The sequence below is a fragment of the Drosophila guanche genome, unplaced genomic scaffold (genome assembly GCF_900245975.1).
Source record: "Drosophila guanche unplaced genomic scaffold, DGUA_6, whole genome shotgun sequence".
In the NCBI taxonomy this organism is placed as follows: Eukaryota; Metazoa; Arthropoda; class Insecta; order Diptera; family Drosophilidae; genus Drosophila; species Drosophila guanche.
Genome location: NW_022995752.1, coordinates 3,018,295 through 3,036,652, shown reverse-complemented (window position 1 = coordinate 3,036,652; position 18,358 = coordinate 3,018,295). Strand labels below are relative to the sequence as shown.

The 18,358-nt window shown below is 42.3% G+C and overlaps 1 protein-coding gene across 11 annotated transcripts in view; it reads right to left on the bottom strand.

Annotated features, from left to right (window-relative positions):
- The window catches only part of LOC117587869 (protein sickie), a 195,544-nt gene that overhangs the window by 37,315 nt on the left and 139,871 nt on the right, over nucleotides 1-18,358 (bottom strand). For 4 of the 11 annotated variants that reach the window (XM_034278842.1, XM_034278836.1, XM_034278840.1 and 1 more), the window contains 6 exons: nucleotides 4,968-5,560; nucleotides 4,763-4,910; nucleotides 4,387-4,698; nucleotides 4,136-4,162; nucleotides 273-715; nucleotides 52-203 (listed from right to left, as the gene is read on the bottom strand). In XM_034278842.1, the coding sequence (XP_034134733.1) occupies nucleotides 52-203; nucleotides 273-715; nucleotides 4,136-4,162; nucleotides 4,387-4,698; nucleotides 4,763-4,910; nucleotides 4,968-5,560 (1,675 nt within the window). The remainder of the gene's footprint in view (nucleotides 1-51; nucleotides 204-272; nucleotides 716-4,135; nucleotides 4,163-4,386; nucleotides 4,699-4,762; nucleotides 4,911-4,967; nucleotides 5,561-18,358) is intronic. The other 7 variants (XM_034278844.1, XM_034278839.1, XM_034278843.1 and 4 more) reach the window with 3 other exon arrangements.

The following is an 18,358-nucleotide window of genomic DNA, read 5'->3' as shown; positions in this document are numbered from 1 at the left end:
CCCATCCCATCCACATATCCATTTCCATTTCCATTTCGTTAGAGTACTCACATTGGTTGACAGCTGGCTGCTTAGGCTGAGCACCTGGTCCCGTGCATCCTGCAGTTCGCGCTTCAATCTTCGTATCTCGTGGGCCTGCCGCTCCTCAGCGGAACCATAAAGGGAACTGCCGCCCGACAGCAGCGATGCGGCACTGCCGTGCACTGCGAGGATATAGAGAAATGTTACATTAATCTGCATTTAATGCCCCGACGGCAGCATCATTCTCTTACCGTCATCATTCTTCTTGGGATAGGTGAGGCGATGTCCGCCAGTTAGACCGGATCCAGCGCCAGGTCCCATGCCCATGCCACCAACCATTCCAGTGGCTCCTGCGGTGGCTCCATGAGTGGGTGATAGAACCCCTGCAGCAGCAGCTGCTGCCGCCGCTGCTACTGACGCCGCAAAGGGGCCACGATTGAGGGGCGTGGGCGATGTGGGCTGGCTCCAGGCCACGGAACCTCCCACCACATTGTTGCCGGAATTTGCCTGCGTGGCTTGTGCCTGTGCCTGGGCCTGGACCTGCGCTTGAGCCTGTGCCTGTGCCGCCACAGCAGCTGCCATTTGGGCGCTCAACACGCCGTTGGTGCCCACCGGCAGGCAGTAGTATGGCTCGATTTCCACATCCCCGCCGCGGCTCAGCATCGAGGGGTACATTTTCTCCGATTTTGTGGATCTGCAATGGAATCTCATTAGTCTCGTGTGCCAGCTCGTAATTTGACAGCTATTTTCGGGGGCATGGCATGTATAGACGATGTTTTCGGTGATTGACAAACGGGAAATGCATTTGCAGTTATGAGAGTGTTGCCGAGATGCAATTTCAAAGTGATTAAAATGGCAAAAATAAGGGATGAAAGAGGTGAGAGTTAAAAGAAAGTGTAGGTGAAAAATGATTGAAATTATGTGAAGAAAAAGACTAAAGATGCAACTACCAATATGTAATACTCAAAAGAAACAGCAGGCAATCCAATCCATTTCTTGACGCTCATTCGAAATACTTTTATCAAAAGTAAAGAAAAGCATCAAATGTTCCAGCCCAAAACCCCACTACCTTCCACTCAAAATACAAACAGTGCCTCCCATAAAGCATCACTGATTTACTGATTTCCATCTCTATTTGTTCAAATTTTCCAAATGGAGTTCGGGGCGCCAGACACTTGCAAATTTCCGTTTGCGGTTCTACAGTTTATTAGGCCAATCTCTGGGCCCCCGTACACTGCTGAATGTTGAATACTTTTGGGCTGTTCAGCCACAAACACACACTCAAACAGTCACGTGTGTAAACACAGAACCACCTCCATTTCCGTTTAATTCTGTTACAAATTCACTGAAAAGAGTGTGTGTGCTATGGCTATGATAAGGGTTTGAGGGGGGGAAAGCACATTGCGTGCAGGCTCCCTAGACAAATTGTCATAAAATGCAGAGATTTTCCAGCCACACTCAGAGCCGAAAGCTCTGCTGATGGACTGGGTACGTAGGATAAGGAATAAGGGAAGGGAGAAGAAGCCAAGAAGTCCTACTGTGCTGTCCACTCCCCCGCCTGCCTGCCCTGTTCCTTCTTTGCTTCATTGTCCACTCAATTCCTGCCCTGTGCGCACTGTCCCTTCTCCTACCATGTTTCTCTGCTCTGATAACTCTATGACTTTAATGGCATTTTGCATGCAAATCTAATATTACGTATACGCCATGTGTGTCTCCCCCTTTTCTGTCATGTGTAACTGTATCTCTCGGCTGCCATGTTTGCATTTCACTGGTGAGACTTGTGTCGGTTTTCCTCTGAGGCCGCCACATACCACACTATTGTGTGTGTGTGTGTGGGTTTCGACTGTAAAATTTGATAACAAGCCACCAAACTGGTTTTTGTGGAGGGACTCGTTCCCCCCACTGGACAACTTTTTCTCACACTTCCGTTTGCATAATTGATGTGTGTGTGGCAGAGACCATTGAAAGCAAGAGTCTGTGTTTCTCTCTGGGAGGGGGAAAGCTCTCTCTTTTTGATAGAAGCAATGTAACAACGAAATCAGATTTGTTTCGGAAGGAAAACGGAACTAGGAAGAGGCGCCATAGTACACACAGGACACAGCATCGGCTTAGGTTTCCCTTTTTGGGCAGGGCTTAGCAGTGCACTCGTATTTCTGATAGATTTAGAAGTGAGACTTACTGGCAACTAATACATGATTTATGTTGCAATAGAAGCTGCGGAACTTGCAAAGCAAATAGTGGATGCTACAATGCTGTGGCACTAGCATTTGTTCAATGTTGTATAGAAATATTTTTGTTATTTAATTAAACAATTATATTGAGCTGCATTGCTCTTATATTTATGTATCAAAAACAGAACTAACATTTAAAGTTTTTTGCTTGCAGTTTTGAATTTAAAACAATAAAAAAAAATAAAAATATCTGCAAAACATTTGATAGAAAAAAGCTCTACTGAATATGGATTGTTCTGCATATGCTTTTGAAATTTCATTGAAAATCTATTACCCATTTATCTCTGATATAAAAGGCCCCTCTCTACAGACCCAAATTAATAATAAACTTCATTTTTCCACCGAATATTTTTCAAATTTAATCCTCTTCGCTGCCGAGATGGTTGGAACAGTTTCTGTGGAACAGTTTTTAATGAAGCACTTGACTTTTGGTCGACACCCAACTGCATTGGCAGGTCGAAGGACCACTAGGAGCCGCAGCCAAAAAAGAAACAAAAAAAAGGGAGTTGCAGCAGAGAAGAAGTGGAACTCCGTTCAAGTCAAAGGTTCAGCAAACCTATTGACATGTCAAATAATAATCTGGCCACCCATCCACAACACCTCCTGCTACAGTTCCAAAAACCCGTTTTTTTCCAAGTTTGCCATTTGCCATTTTCTCTGTTTTTTCCCTTTTTTTCGGCCCCACACTTGTGTTTTTTTCGCAGCCCCAAAGAACTTTCACCTTGTCTGCGAAACCTGAGAACTTTTCGCTTTAACTATATGGGCGTGTCTCGGCTGCCGGCTCCTCCTCCTCCACCTCCTCTTCCTCCCTCGTGTGCGATGAACGATTTTAAGTGAAAACTTTAAAATATGCACAAGAACAGCGAGCGACACATGAGCAAACAAGCATATGGCGGCCGACCCCCAAAAGGTGACTTGGGTGTTTGGGTTGGCATTTAACCCGACGCGTGGAAAAATGTATGTACGGGGATACCAAAAAAGAAAACTGTTTGCATACTTGAAGGCGGGAAAACACACAGAGGCAGGCAGTAAGGCAAACGAGCGCACGTGAAAAATATGGAGAAAAATGTGTACGGAAATCTATCAAATATGCAGCAAGCAAAGACACACAGGACCCTCCCTGACTGGCAAAACAATTTAGAAAAGGTTTTACCCGTATGCAAAGTGGAGTTAAGCGGCTTATGCAGATTAGTGATGGTAAGTTTATAATACCTTTTGGGGGGTTTTCGAATGGAAAAGTTTGTGGTTTTTAATCAAATTAAAATGATTTTCAGGTAATTTAAACCGGAACCGGGAACAGATGATTTACCAAGAGTTAGCAAACTTTTACCAATTACAATGCTAGTTCTTTACCAAATACTCTATCAAAACTGTTACAAATATCGAACATATTTATACCATAGCCAAAGGAAGAAGTTAACCACCCACAACACCATATCGATGCATCCTAGAACTTTTTTCTCCATACATCATTCATTCCTTTGCTTATAGCCTTCTACTTTTTCTTCGAACATCTTCTACTCCTCGGTAGGAACATCCTCCATTTCCCAAGTACATAATGAACACTCGTCGTCTAATGCCTGGGAGACGGAAAGACTTCTGCGACAAGTGCAACAGACTCCCAGACATGCACGAAACACGACTCCCGCCTGCCCCGTGTGTATGTGTGGCGGCAGCACTTTGTTATCAAGTATGCAACATGTAAAATGCAAATTGCGAACGCCATAAAAAGTGGCAACAAGCTGAGGATGGAGGCTGGCTGCTGATTGTTTTCGATACGTTTTTGGGCGTGGCAAAAGCAAACAAAAAAATGTGAAACTTGAATTCCTGTGAGAAATGAAATGTGCGAAAAAAGTGCGAGAGAAAACCACTTTTCTGGTCACCTTGGATATGTCCTTTCTTGCAAGTAGCTGTCGAAGGGAAAAACAAACAACAAACGGGAAATAAATAGAGAAAAAAGGAGGAAAAGTATACAGAGAAAATGGAGGCAAGTACAGAGAACAAGTTGAGAAATATTTTGAGACAAATTGGATACAAATTCAGAGAAATATTGGGTAAAAATAGAGAGAAAAAAGAGAGATACACAAGGTAAAACGTGCAGGGAAAAAGGTCGAGTCACGAAAAAAAAACCCACCTGATGCTATTACTCCGATTCATGCGGGGACTCTGCACATAGGGCGACTCATTGCCCTGCATGGGTTGCATTTGTCCACCGGGGGGGAGGCCACCCGCCGATCGATTGTGTATCATCTTGTGCCCATGGCGGGTCATCGCTGGCGATCCAATTTGCAGCTGCTCAATGGCATCGCCATCAGAGAGACGTGAACCCGCGGTATTGCTATGCTTCAGCCACATGGCATACGAACTGTATTCGGGCTTGACTTCCGCATAGGTCTGCGTATCGGAGAGGGAACCATCGTGTCGTGTGCCCGGGCGATTGGACATTCTTCGGGGGCGAAAGAGAAAGGTTTAGTAATAATATTTATGGGAAATATTTTAGCCATACTTACCTATGCTGAAAGACATGCATGTCGCTGCCTGGTTTTGGCAAACTATGCGATCCTGTGGCCAAACGTTCGCGTATCGATTGACTCAACTGCGCTGCTGTCGGTCCTGTCAATGAGAAGCTGCGACATTGGGTATTCGGTGTTAGCTCTGCTAAGGAAAACGGAATTAATATCTATGTATTCAAAGTTTCCTTCAGGCTGCACTCACTGTTCATATCATTGGGCAATGTTTGTGTGCCGGGCGCAATCTTTCGTCCATTTGCTGTCCTTGGCACTGCCGACACATGGGCGGTCCTGCCGCAGGGCAAGCCATTGACCTGTTGCGCTTGTCCTCCTCCGGCTGCCATCATCATGACAATATTCTGCTGTTCTGCGGTGGACGACATGCTGCCATTGGCTCTCTTTACATAGCCAAAACTTGGCGGCACTCCTTTAGTTCGCGACGAAGACGAAGGCGATCCCTGCTTGGAGGATCCGCCGCTCCCTCCGCCCATGCTCCGACGCGATGGCGATGATTTCTCCGACGATTTGTCACCCTTTTGCCCATTGAGGGGCTCTGGCATTTTGCTCCAGTTATCCCTGCCATTGCGTGATCCCGGACGATGGTGTGGACTGCCATCCATTTTACCACCGCTGTTGTTGTTGTTGATGTGGTTGTTGTTGTGATTGGCTGTGGTGCTGTTGCTGTTGCTGTTGCTGCTGTGGGTGGTGGAGCCGCCGCTGGAGCTGGCCTGACTGGCCGCAGAGCTGCCGTTTGCGGCGGTTCCAATGCTATCTAGAGAGCCGCGACTATTGCGAATTCTGGGAGGGATATAGAAGGGGAGATGTGGGGTTTACTTGATGGTTTATTAAAGCATTTAACTTGGAAAATAAAACAAAAAATCTTTCATTTCGTGTGCAGAAAAATGCTACAAATGCCTCACAATTTTCCACATGAAGAAAACATATTTAAATCTCAAACAAACCCATTTTAAAGTTCAACAACTTTGCAGACAAATTGTTTATGGTTCTCTCCCTCTCCCTTCATCTCTGTCCCCCTTTTTTTTTGCACATAAATAAGCACAAAAGATGATTCATTGCTGGCTGGCAAAACGCTAATTGCCGCAGCAATATGCAACGAGAAAACAGCAGCGCAGCGCACCAGCAGGGGCACAGCCACAGGCACAAACAGAAGAGAAGCTGTTAACGTTAACAACACGGCGTATACTTAATTTACATTGCGATCCCTTAATGGAGGAGATAATTTATGCAAGTCGAAGCTTAAAATTGCTCCAGATACATCTTATATAATTTATGGTCGTATGCCAAAAGTCCAGTCAAGTGCGAAAATGATTGAGGGAATTAAAGCAGAAAGGAAAATCTGGCCCAAAATGTGCACTGAGGAAAGAGAAAATCTTTTCCCAATTGCAAAGAGAGAAAAGGGAAAATTCTTTCACATAACGTAAAAGTCATTGAAGAAGATTTCCTGTAAAATATTGATTGATGACAGGAAGCACAAATTGTAAAAGTGAATGCAGATTGAAGCAATGAAATGAGCTGTCCAAACAAATGCCAAATCAACTGGCAAACAATTCAACAATGTAAATCCAAAAGAAAGTAAAATCCCAGACAAAGGCAAACAATGAATGAATTCAGCAGACAATCCACAAAGGCTATGCTTGCCAAGTGGCCGCCAGAACAGCAAAAGGCGTCAAAGAACGACAGACCACTTTCGAGTGTTTTCCAACAAACGGCTACAATTTTCAATTAAAATGACAAAAGATGTGCTAGGAACGTGCAATCCACTCCTACAAAAAACACTCAAGAGGAGTCGTTCGTCCTGGCCATGAAATTGCATGTCTAAGCTGCTTAGACTTGGGCAAGAATGAATAGCAGTGTCATGTCTGTTTGACTTCTATATGGCGCATATATCAAAACTAATTGGGCGTGTCCGAGTGCGGCAATAAATAATGTTATTTATTTTGTAGGGAAGCGACAGACAGACAGTTGAAAGAGATGTTTGCTAAAGGAAAGGGTTCGGTTTAAATATGTTGGGAATAGGAATTATTTTCTTGGGAAAGTTTTGCTACAAAAAACTTTATGGGAGCAGGGAAATCTTTATACCAAATCTATGCTAAGCAACTCCCTATATTTTTAAAAGCATTAAACACCCATTCTCACTCCTATTTCTCTTCAGAATTTTGCACAGATTTCCATTTTTGTTATCAAAATAAAGGTTTGCTCATTTCAAAAAACCATTTCCATCTCATAACCATGCCCAAAAACTCATTTCTTTCACACATTACTCCCATTCCAATTCCATTCCAAATCTCCCTTTTTTTCAGCCATTTCTACCATTTATGTTTGTGTTTGGCAAACTTTTCATCCTCCTTAAAGCGACAACAGCCAAAAGGGGCGCACAGCAGATTTGGTAGTTTAATTTCATTATCTGGCAAAAAGCAAAGGCCAAAAATTGTGCAAAATAGGAAAACAAAAAGAATAGGAGCACAGCACAAATATTTTTCCATCAGACTTTTGCATTCTGCCTTTTTGCTTCGGCATCAAATTTAATAATATCAATTTGCAGGCAGAGTTCGCTCTCTCTCTGGTGCTTGATTTGATTGCAAAACAAAGAGGGCCCGGAGGAGGGTCCAGAGCAGGATCCAGTGCAGAGTCGAAACGAAACGAGCGAAAAGCCTAAAAGATTAACTAATTTTTTCAGCTTTTCAGCGCGATTTTTAAATTCGAATAAAGCTATAAAGCACAGTGAAATGTGTGTGCTTCTATGATATAACGCTGCCAAAAGCGGCGAAATAAATGCCAAGCTAACATGAAAGAGCTCTTTTGTACAGAGTTCAAATACCCTTTACTAAGAACTATTGTGGAAAAATCCACAGACTTTTTTGTAAATGGTTATAGAAAAATGGCCTTCAATTGTAGGATAGGATAGGTCTCTACGTACTCTTAGATAATCATGTTAAATTTCTTAATGATCATAAGGTGTCAAAAATATTTATTTTAGTACATCAAATGTAAAGGAAGATGTAAACGGTAGCTATTGAGGAGCGTACAAGTTCCATAATTACAATTTAAAACAGCTAAAGATCGAACATTTAATTTATCCTTATGCCAAATATGACTAAACCTTGAATTAATATTTACATTTAAAAAAAAGGTTCATATTATCTTCTATCATATCAAACCGCAATTGTTCATATATCCCTTGCTCAAAGGACTTATTGGGTATTCTAAGAAAAAAACAGCTGTCTTGGTCATAAAACGCAACTACACCCTGGCAAGCAATTACCGTTTAGATATGCCCAGATATGAGAGAGTCCGAAAGGGAGAGAGAGCATGGTGTGAGTGAGCGGAATAGAGAGGGACAAGGGGCAGGGAACAAATGTTTTTTTTTGTCCCCCTGTAACTGAGACGTCCATTCCGTCGTTCCGTTCCATTCGAGCGTCGTGAGGGTCGTTTGTCTGGAGGCGGAGGAGGTTTGGCTTGTCGTCGTCAGGGGCTCGCCTCAAAGTATGCGTGACGTGACTGTCTTTACCCTTACACCTCTCTTTCATACATACATAAAGGTGTATACATGTATACGTGTACTTGGTGTGTGTTTGCTGTATGTTTGTGTGGGTGAAAAAAGCCAGTGAAAGTGGCATCAGAAGTGACACATAAAGCTCATAAATTGTCTCTCAATATGCAGCGATGGTTGGGGGACAGGTAATGGGGGTGAGGAGCAATGGGAATGGGCATAGGAACGACAGACACTACCCTGTAAGGTGGTTAGGTGGGAAAATCAATAACGATTGCCCATATCATGGATGGAAGTGGGCATGGGCATGGATATGGGCAAGGGGTTGGGCATGGATGGATGGTTGCCCTCGAGGGCATGCCACTGTACTACTAGGTGAAATCGATGAATAGACAGAGACTATTATTATATTACATTTATGCAGTTCCTATCGCATTCAATGCAGCAGGGAAACGGGCCACAAATGGAAGTGCTGATTCGATATTCAATCAATTGTTTACAAGGCACTAAAACGTTTAATTAATATTTCAAATAGATTTTTAACACCATTGGAGATTGCTAAACTAAACGGAAAAACTCATTTCCGATTGCAGACTACGAACAATCAATGATTAAAATCATTCAACAACTCTCAGCAAAGTATTCATCGCGTTTACCCATTCAATAGTTTCCTTCCTTTTATGCAATTTTAAATACAACTGAGATTTGCACACTGGCTGCATGCATTTCATCAATTAAACAAATTATTTTCAAGGCTTAAAGATTACCACGTGCTTCCTGTACCCCCTTTAAAATCCGATTGAAAAACCGCTGCCAAAAAAAAATGCTATGGAAAAGTTCTCCGCTCTCTCTCTCTGCGTTTTTTCCTACCACCGACATTTTTTGGTTCCTGCAGAAAATGGCGCATAAATTTCCTGGCGAAACTGTCGAAAAAAAGAGGAAAGTAAACGCTTTTCTGGCACACACACCGAAAAATTCCGCAACAGACGTCATAAGCAGTGGAAATAACTGAAGAGCAGAACAATTGGAATGGGAATTTATAGCCATAAGAAATCGAAGAAAAAACGTCGAAAAAAAGTCAAGGAAACCCGAAAGAAATCGAAGAAAAAAACCCGAAAGAAATCGAAAGAAAAACCCCAAAAAGAAAATCAATTGAAAATCGAAAAACGGAATGACATTTGAAAGGTTTTCTTTTTTGCCAAATGCAAGAAAAGGCGTCATTAGTAGAGAGATAAAATGCGTAATATATTTCAATTGCATTGGGAACAGAAGCCTCAAAGGGCGGACAGTCAGGCAGCTTTACGCAAGAGGTTTGCGAGCTTATGGTTTTGTGAGGAAAATGGGAGAAGAAAAGCAAAGATCTAGAGTCCAATTGAGAATTTGAGTGGTCAAATAAAATAAACTAGTACTTTGCAAGGTACTTTGAGATTTAAAAGAAAGCAGAGGAAACTCTTTAGTTAAAGAAGTCTTTGAAATTTAGTTGAACAGAAAGGAACGATTATTTTCAGCATAAAATAAAATAAAGGAACAACATGGAAAATTAGTTATTGTCCAGGCAGTTTTCCTCTTCATTTTCGACACTTCAAAAATAGAAATCTTAAATTTCTACACATTTCCCTAAAAGTTTTTTGTCCATTAAAATTTCCATATTGATGTTTGGCTGTTTTCCCAAAACGATTGGTGTCATTTTAATTGGTATTCCCGCAATAAGCCAGCTACCAGCCCCCACAACCAAATTACTCTATGCTGGGTCCTTTCAGCGTCTAATGTCCATCGTTCATGTCATCGCTGTAATTTTCCACGCCATGCTCCCACCCTCCAATGCCGAGCTCCCATTTTCGGTTTGTTTTCCACTCTGTATCGATGTCAGTGCAGTGGCCCCCCCAAGCGTATGCTTTACTTTTTGGGGACTACTAAAAACATGTGGAATATATTTGCAAAAATATATATTTAGTGCGCTGCCATCTGCCGCAGCTCCACTACCCTTCCCATACCCGCTCCATTCAGAGCTCTTTGGATCCTCGGAGTGCAAAAACGAAATTCCATGCATGTCTGCACAAAACTCGTTTCATGGCTTTTAACATTTTTCGACCATTTTATTTCGTTTCCAGAGCAGAGTGGAGCAGAGCAGAGCTGCTGCCTTTTGGTAACTAATTTCGTGCATAAAATGTAATTTGCATGGCGAAAGGAAGGAGTGCAAAAGGAGCGCAAAAATAGAGAAAAAAAAGAGGAAATTCTTCCCTTAGGTCCTGAATGAGCACAAATACCCTGGGAAATCTTCTAGTATTTGTCCATCTGGTAGATGTAAGAATTTTGTCAATCGAAGACGTTATGGAAATAAATCTAAAACTATATATCCGAGAGATTTAGTTGAAATGTACTTAGAAATTTAAACGTTTTTCTTATAGAGACTCCATTCGGGTCGCCTGTTTCCACGAGCTTGGAATTTGGGCGCTTTTTTTACTCCCATATACTTATTCCCATTTTCCTTAATTCAAATTCTCGGCAAAAACCAACATACTCTCTCTATTTCCAGGGTATTCACTGCAATACTAAAGCGAAAAGCCATAAACAAGCGGTTGGTCCGGTCCGAGTCTCTGCGCTTTAGTGTTTGAAGCTATTTAATTTTTGTGTTTTGTTTTTGGTAAACATTTCCCCCCTCTTTCCAGCACCCTGCCGTGATGTTCGTGTTTCACTTTTAATTTAGTCGCGCTAATTTATGCCGTGGCCGAAGAGCACGTGTTCGTTCAATTTAAATGAAAAGTGTACGATGGAAAAGGAGCGTTCAGGGGGAGGCAGGGAGCAGTGTGGCACAGAGTGTGGTCTGAGGGTGAGGGTGGAGTACCACTCGGTGCTTCAGAGGTGGCAACATATTCGCGTAATTGCCGCTTTGGCGACGCTTCTAATTGACAGTTTTTGGGCCTCCTATTTTTTTCTGGCTGTATTTTATTTTGTTTTGGGGCCTGACTTTTTATGTGGGATAATTAGGCGTGGAATTTCGAGGTCCTTGACAAAAATGGTTACCTGTGAACCGAATTCAAACAATGTAGTACCAGCCATTACCCAACCATTAACCCAAGCTCGTGGCGTATGGAGAGTAACTAATGATGATGAGCGAAATGGCAGTGGTAACGAAATAAAAGAAATTACCTGCCCAAAGGAAAAGATTACCCAAATGCAGTATAAATACGAGGATTTTCTAGGCACAAATTACCGCTTTGAGGTCAAATTTAGAAGAGTTTTTTAACGGTGGCCATGCACTTTTGTGCTTTTTATTGCAAAAAACGAAGTCGAAAGGCAGCTCTTGGTATCTACAGTTTCAGTCTCTATCTCTTGGCTACATTATCTCCACTTATCCCTGGCTGTAACTACTCCCTTCAACCCCCTGCTGGTTTATTGTCCCCTGTCTGTTGTGTGTGTGTTTCCCCCCTCTTTTAATTTTTAGCTGCTTTAATTAAAAATCTATAACTACTAGTGGCTCAGCTACCCTAAGTATTCCCAGCTACAGCCTCCGAGTGCCTGCCGATGAGGCATACAACTTTTGTTTAGCATATTAACAAAGTTTTGTGCTTAATTTAATTTGCATTTGTGTGTTGCGTTTCTTTCTCGTTTCTTTTCGCCGCTGGCTGGTTAAGCTCTGCAAAGTTTTTGCCGTCTAGGACTTTTCATTTGCTGGGAAAACTTCTGCTGGCCCTGCCCCATAAAAGAAGCGCCTCCCTGTCCTTTGAGCTAGTTAAAGCTTTAACTGGATGTTATTCTGGGCTCATTTTGCGCCAAGAACTCACTTTCATTGTGGCCCATAATTCATGAACGACAGACCCAGGCACAGGACTCTGACACATAAAAAAGGGCACAAGAATTTCCTTCAGGGGGGACCAATGTCGGTTGCATAATTGATGTGTGTGTGTGTGTGTGTGTGTGACTTCTCTTCTGTTTTTTTGTTTCTCTGTTTTTTATTTTTTTTGTAATTACGAGAGGGGTGGGAGGAACCCTCTATGGATGGATGGATGGGTGCGCTATCCCTTGTAATCCTTGACACAGTCCGAACACAGAAAGAAGAAGGCCTTCCTCCCATTCTTCGTACTCAAGCGAGTGTCGAATGGCGAATGTCGGAATGGCCTGCTGCCATTCACAAGGCCAACAGCGTAACAGCAACAGAAAACAGCGAAAAACGCGGCGCACACACACACATACAGCTGAAGGTTGCGTGCCAACTCATTTCTCGAGGCTTTGGGGCATGCCTCTCCACCTTCCCCTCCGTCTTCTATTCCGCCTTCTCCAACTGAGCGTCCTCCGCCTCCTCCATGTTCGACACTTTTATTAATGCGCTTGTTACGCCCATAAAGCTGTCAGAATTCCATTCATAGAATGCTCTCGTGTGGGAGGATTGTGTGCCGGTTCCTTCCTCTTCCTGTGCGCCGATAAGTCAGTTCAGTCAGTCGTCCTTCTACTTTTTGTCGCCTTTTGCTGCCTTCCTGCCTGGCTGCCTGCTTGTTGCTTCTGCCGTGCCGCTCGCCGACAGTTTTAATAAATGAAAAGGCTCAACGCAACCGGTACAGGACCCAGTGCCTGGATTGAAAACAAAGGGATTGTTGAATTTCCGGCTGTTTGCTTGAGGCATGCAAACCATTTAATTGGTCGAAATATGTCGAAAAATATGAAATATTCATGAAATGACAAGCAGTCAGCAAAGAGAATGCATTCAGAAAATTGTTGAAATATTTAGACAGTGCGAAACGGACGGAAGAACTGACTAGAAAAGGGAACTTAATGTATAATTCTCCAAAAGATATTTAAATTATAGTTTCCTGAATCCAAGAGCCACGAAAGACTGCAACCTTCACAAATCTTAACTTTGACCTTAAGAAAAACTCTCCTTTAGTTCACTTTTCCAAAGTTTTTCTTGACTTGAAAAATGCACAAATGACCTTTGTATAGAAAGTTTATCTATTAGTAAAACATCAAAGTACAGGACGACCAGTCGTAGTTTTGTTTCCAATTTACCGTGCAGTTGTAACCTTTGAACTTGAAGTAAGAGTAGAGTTTCCCCCAACACTCCTCCCACCCGCTAATGTCAGAGCATGTCAGGAAACTGTTCCGTACTCTGAGAACCTGTTTAGTTTGCTCATTAATAAACTCATTTGTTAAGTTACTCTGTAGTTTTGCACCGACATCCGCCTACTCCCTTGACTGCTTCTCCCACTGCTCCCTCCACCTGCTACTAGCCCTGTCCACCTCCTTCTGCCCGTCATTTGGCTGCCACTTCATACAAGATGGAAGACACGCAAATGGCTGGCACCGCCTACCCCTTGGTGATGCCCTTTGCTGTGCTAATCACATTTTCCTCATCGATTTTCCATATGAGGGACACACCTCCAGCACCATAATTGAGGGCCAAAATATGTAAAGGATCAGCCAGGTGGAGAGTAGCTTAACCTGAAGGAACTTAATATATTGCCATTTAGCGTCTGGCCCTAAATCATGGAAAACTCTGTCTCTGTGTATTGCGGCATTTGTGTTGTTGTTTTTGCCTTTTGCTGTGGTTTTTCGCCACTTGACAGTTGCCACACTGCGGCACAACTCGTTTTCGAACTGAGTTTTTAGGCCAACTCGTTTAACCCATTTTATGCGGCCATTTGCATGGGCACTATCCCCATGCCCATGTCCCGTTCCTATTCCCATTTCCCTGCAACGTTTCCTGGCCATGTCCTTCCTGTAGCCCGTGTGTTCTTTCCCCCTCGAACAATAGTGTGAAGCCCGCTCCTATGCTCACTCTCTCCATAAAACTTTTATATATGCCAGAGAGGCGTTTTTATTAGCCTCCGACTGTCTTACATAAATTTAACATTAAATTAAGTGCCATTTTGGCCAAAGGAGGGTTGCACGCGGCCGAAACCCAAACCCAAATTAAAGAAGAGCAAAAGAAAACACACAGCAATAGGAGCAAAGGGGGGGGGGGGGGGGGACACGTAGACCCCACCAAGTTCATTGCACTTTAATGAAGTTCCAAGACGATGGGCAAAGGCGAAAGGCACTAACAAATGCCTGAGCAAAGGCTAAGAAGAGGGAAAGAGGTGTGGCAGTGATTGTTGTAGTTCTTTTAGAGATTAATTCAAAAGCATTGCATGATTTCCTTGCTAGGGTTAGACTTATCTTTCGGCACATAGCAGATTTTGGGCAGGCAAAGAAAGCTCCTTAAATATGCGATAAGTCACTGAAGTAACTTTAATTAATTTAAAGCTAATCTCATTTAATTTGAACAGCAAATGATTGCCTGTTTAAATATGCTCAAGTGGGGCAAACGTGACATGACATCAGGATCCTCGTACTAAAACTAGATGATGCTCCCAAAATGATAAGCACAAAAAAATATTTAATAGTTCTAGCTTGCCAGGACAGTCATGTACTCGTACTAAAACAAGAAATTTAACTAAAAATTCGATGGAAATCTATGCAGGAGAGCATTAATCGTTAATCTAGAATATATTTTGGGATTCAGCTGCGATCAGGAAGTACTGCAAAGGGACAGACTAATCTATAGATAAATAATATAAAATGCAAAATGAAGAGCAAGTTCCAAGAGCCTTTCCTACTTTTCTCATATTTCCAAGCAACTTTCTGGCCAATTTTTTAATTTTAACATATTTCATGGAGTAAATCTCTTGGCATTAGATTAAAATACATTCCAATAACTATTTCCCCTAGTGCAATGCTTAGCCAAAGTCGATGTATCCTTCCCATAATCCCACATCCTTAGTTGCCCCTAGCCAAAAACTCATTAAATTTTCTGCTTAGATACTTACTTTTGTATCTGCAAATGGAAACCCACTACTAAATTAGCTACTTTATTTAATCTGACTTTGGTTCATCTATGCATCTGCTCTGGAACGGGGATGGAGTTTCTTCTCCCCCTATGGCGCCCACCGACCGACATGAGGCTTAGCCCCCGCTTAACCCTCAGTGGTGCTTACTCGTACGAGGCGCGTGCCCAAAGCCGCTTAGCTCATTGTAAATTCTAACCAAAGAGCCTGGCGCGAGTAGCAGAGAAACACAGAATATCCATGAGGTAGAAAGAGATGGCAGCAGCGTCCTGCCTGTTGCTGCTTTATGTCGCCCGAGCCGCAAAAGATTTATGGCCATTGACCGAGCAAAATGATGAATGAAATGTCTGCCTGACATTTAAAGCAATTGCTGAAATTGATAGACAGCTGATGGATCGAGGATGGGTTGGAGTTATCTAACTGCAGGGGAATTTCGATTAAAGGTATCCACCGACCGAAACGGAGTTGGAGAGCAGCGACGACTAAAGGACTGACTAACGGACATGTGTCAGCCCTTGGACTCTCCTCGTGGAGTATTTTTGTTTGTTTTACCTTTTGCCCTCTCGCAGACCCTTCTTGATTTTTATGACTCTCTCTCTCTCTATCGCTCTTTAAATACAACTTCCACAAAAACAGAAGGACAAACAAAACACAAACACATACAGAGGGTAGAGATGGAGTTGCAGGACATTCACACAAATAGAGAGAGAGCGAGAGGAGATGGAATTCCACACTACACAGTAAACAAAAGCTAGAAGTTGAATGCCCCCCCGGGGACACAGGACATCCCACAGTCATTGACATCTCCACATCAGTGACGCTGACGCTGCCGCTGCTGCTGCTCCACCATTTGCTGCCCCCAAAATCACGGCTCAACTTCTGTTAATTAAACAACATTTACCTTTAGCTTGACCTCTTTGCTACTACACAAATATTGAACAAGTTTTGGGGCACACCACTCATATCCACAAATACAAACACGCCGCAAAGTAGGCAGCCGAAAATATGACGAGAATTTTTGAATGGCACAACTATGAAATATTTGATAGCACTTTTTAACGCACACAAAAATATCTTGCAGCTATTAATCCGTATTAAATGTCTATTATATTTATTACTGAGCAAGTTAAACTTTTATTTAAAGGTTCAATTTATTTTCAATATTTTAATAACACTTAAAATATTCTTTGAAATATTCTTCGAATATTTGTAGATTTATTTTCTAACGAAACTTTTGTCGTTTTGCCGTCAACATGTTCTTGTGGCAACCGCAATGCCCGAGTGCCCATATACGTTTACGTTTCTTGGGGTTGCGCCACGGCCAGTGGGAAAACTCACGAGTTCGAAAAAGAGCACAGAATTTCGAAAAGCAACCAAGAGAGAGCGGCAAAGAGTCGACAAAGAGAGGGAAATATCATGCAAAGAGCGATGCTGTCGGCGTTTTTGTGTGTTGAAAGTAAAAGGTGTGTTGGTGGGTTGCAACACGAGGCAAAGGCAGAGGTGGCAGTGCCAGTGCCAGTGCCAGGAGACACCTGCCCGCCCACCTGTGTGAGAGTTGTTTCGCATTTTCAGCCTTCCGGCCTGTGCTTTTTTAGTTTTGCCTTCCCTTTGGACCCGGCCAAGCCACGCACTTGTTTAATAGTTAAGCAGCCCCCGGGCATGATTATTTATGAAGGTTGAAACACAAACGTACACCGTAGGGCTAAGGCGAATTTAGGGGGCTGGCAAATGTGTGCAAAAGGTTTTTATGCCAAGGAAATTCATGAATGAACGAAGATAACGTTTTCTTTTTTAAATGTTTGCCAAGCAAAGGACATTTGTGTGGAAATTAGCAGCTAAAAAATTACATTTTGCGACTACTTCTAATTTTGAAGGCTTGCAAGAGGAAAAGCCTCTAGGTTTTTTCAAAAATGATTTAAAAATCAATCAAATGAATATTCATAAAATGTATGTATGGGTATCCATGTTGTACGATATTCGGTTTTCATTATGGTTATGGTATTATTTATCTTTATAGACACATTTCCACAGAAAAATCATCTAAAATATACTCTACAGAAACATCATATACCACAGGGATTCATCTATGCCACAGTTTTTGTTTTATAATCCAACACTTCCTCAACTCCTTAATTACGTCTAATTTAAGTTCCTTCTTATGATAAAACTAAATAGTTTTTGACTTTTTTTCCACCGCCAACCACACAGCAAAAGATTCCCTTCGTATTCCCTCAACCACAAAAGAACTAAAAGAATCTTATAAATATTTCATAAATTCATTTAAACTCTCCTAAAACTTCTTTTAGTTCCCATTTGAGGGTTTTCCTGCTTCCTGTTTGAGGCTTTTCTCTCCCCCTCTCTCTCCACACATTTTTCGTGCACTTCCATATGATATGTGAATCATGCTACTCAGAAGCGTCTCTGAAGCAGGGGAATTTCATTGCTCAATATGTCAAAAGTCCACGCGCCGATACACACCCCTTCACACTTGCATGTGGGAGGGTTGTTCTGCCCTCTGCTGGCCTTCCTTTCATACATTTTTAGCCCTCTCTCTCTTTCTCTCCACACAAATGCCAGACTGTCTGCCAAAAGCAACAAATGGTTCGAAAGAGAGAGAGAGCTGAGCTCGAAATCAACTTAAGAGCGAAATTGCAGTTCGAAAATTGAGACTCTTTTTTCTTTGCTTCTCGTTTTTAAGCCATCATTCAAAAAACTGAAACTTGTTTCGCATTCGGCATTGTTTGGGCGTTCGATAGACCAGGTTTTTGGGTACAACGCCATCAAAAATAATTGAGCCAAGGGCGGGCTGGTTCTTGTCCAAATAGAAATACAACTAAAAGAGTACAAAATAGAGGTGCAAGTGAATGAAAAGCGAAAACTTGGTTCGTTGTTGATTGGCTGCGCTGCGCTGCGCTGCTGGAAAAACTTGTTGAGAAAAAGAAAAAGTCCAACTGCGAGTAATTGGCAGTGCGGTTATCCATAACCACTGAAGAGCTTTATTTTCATCACTTTTTGCACAATTTATACATTCCATAATCATTAATCATCGAGTGGGCATGGAAGAAGGCTCCCTAATCAATCATTAAATCATCGCGTGGCACTTGCAAATATTGTAATTAGGAGCAGGCATAAACCAGATGTTGGTCGAGGAAATAAATTTCAAAAAGATTTATAAATGGGAAAATTGTATAATTGTAATTTATAAAGTTGAATAAACTTTTTGTAGAGCATTTTAAAGAACAAAGAACGAGGAAGTTCTTTTGT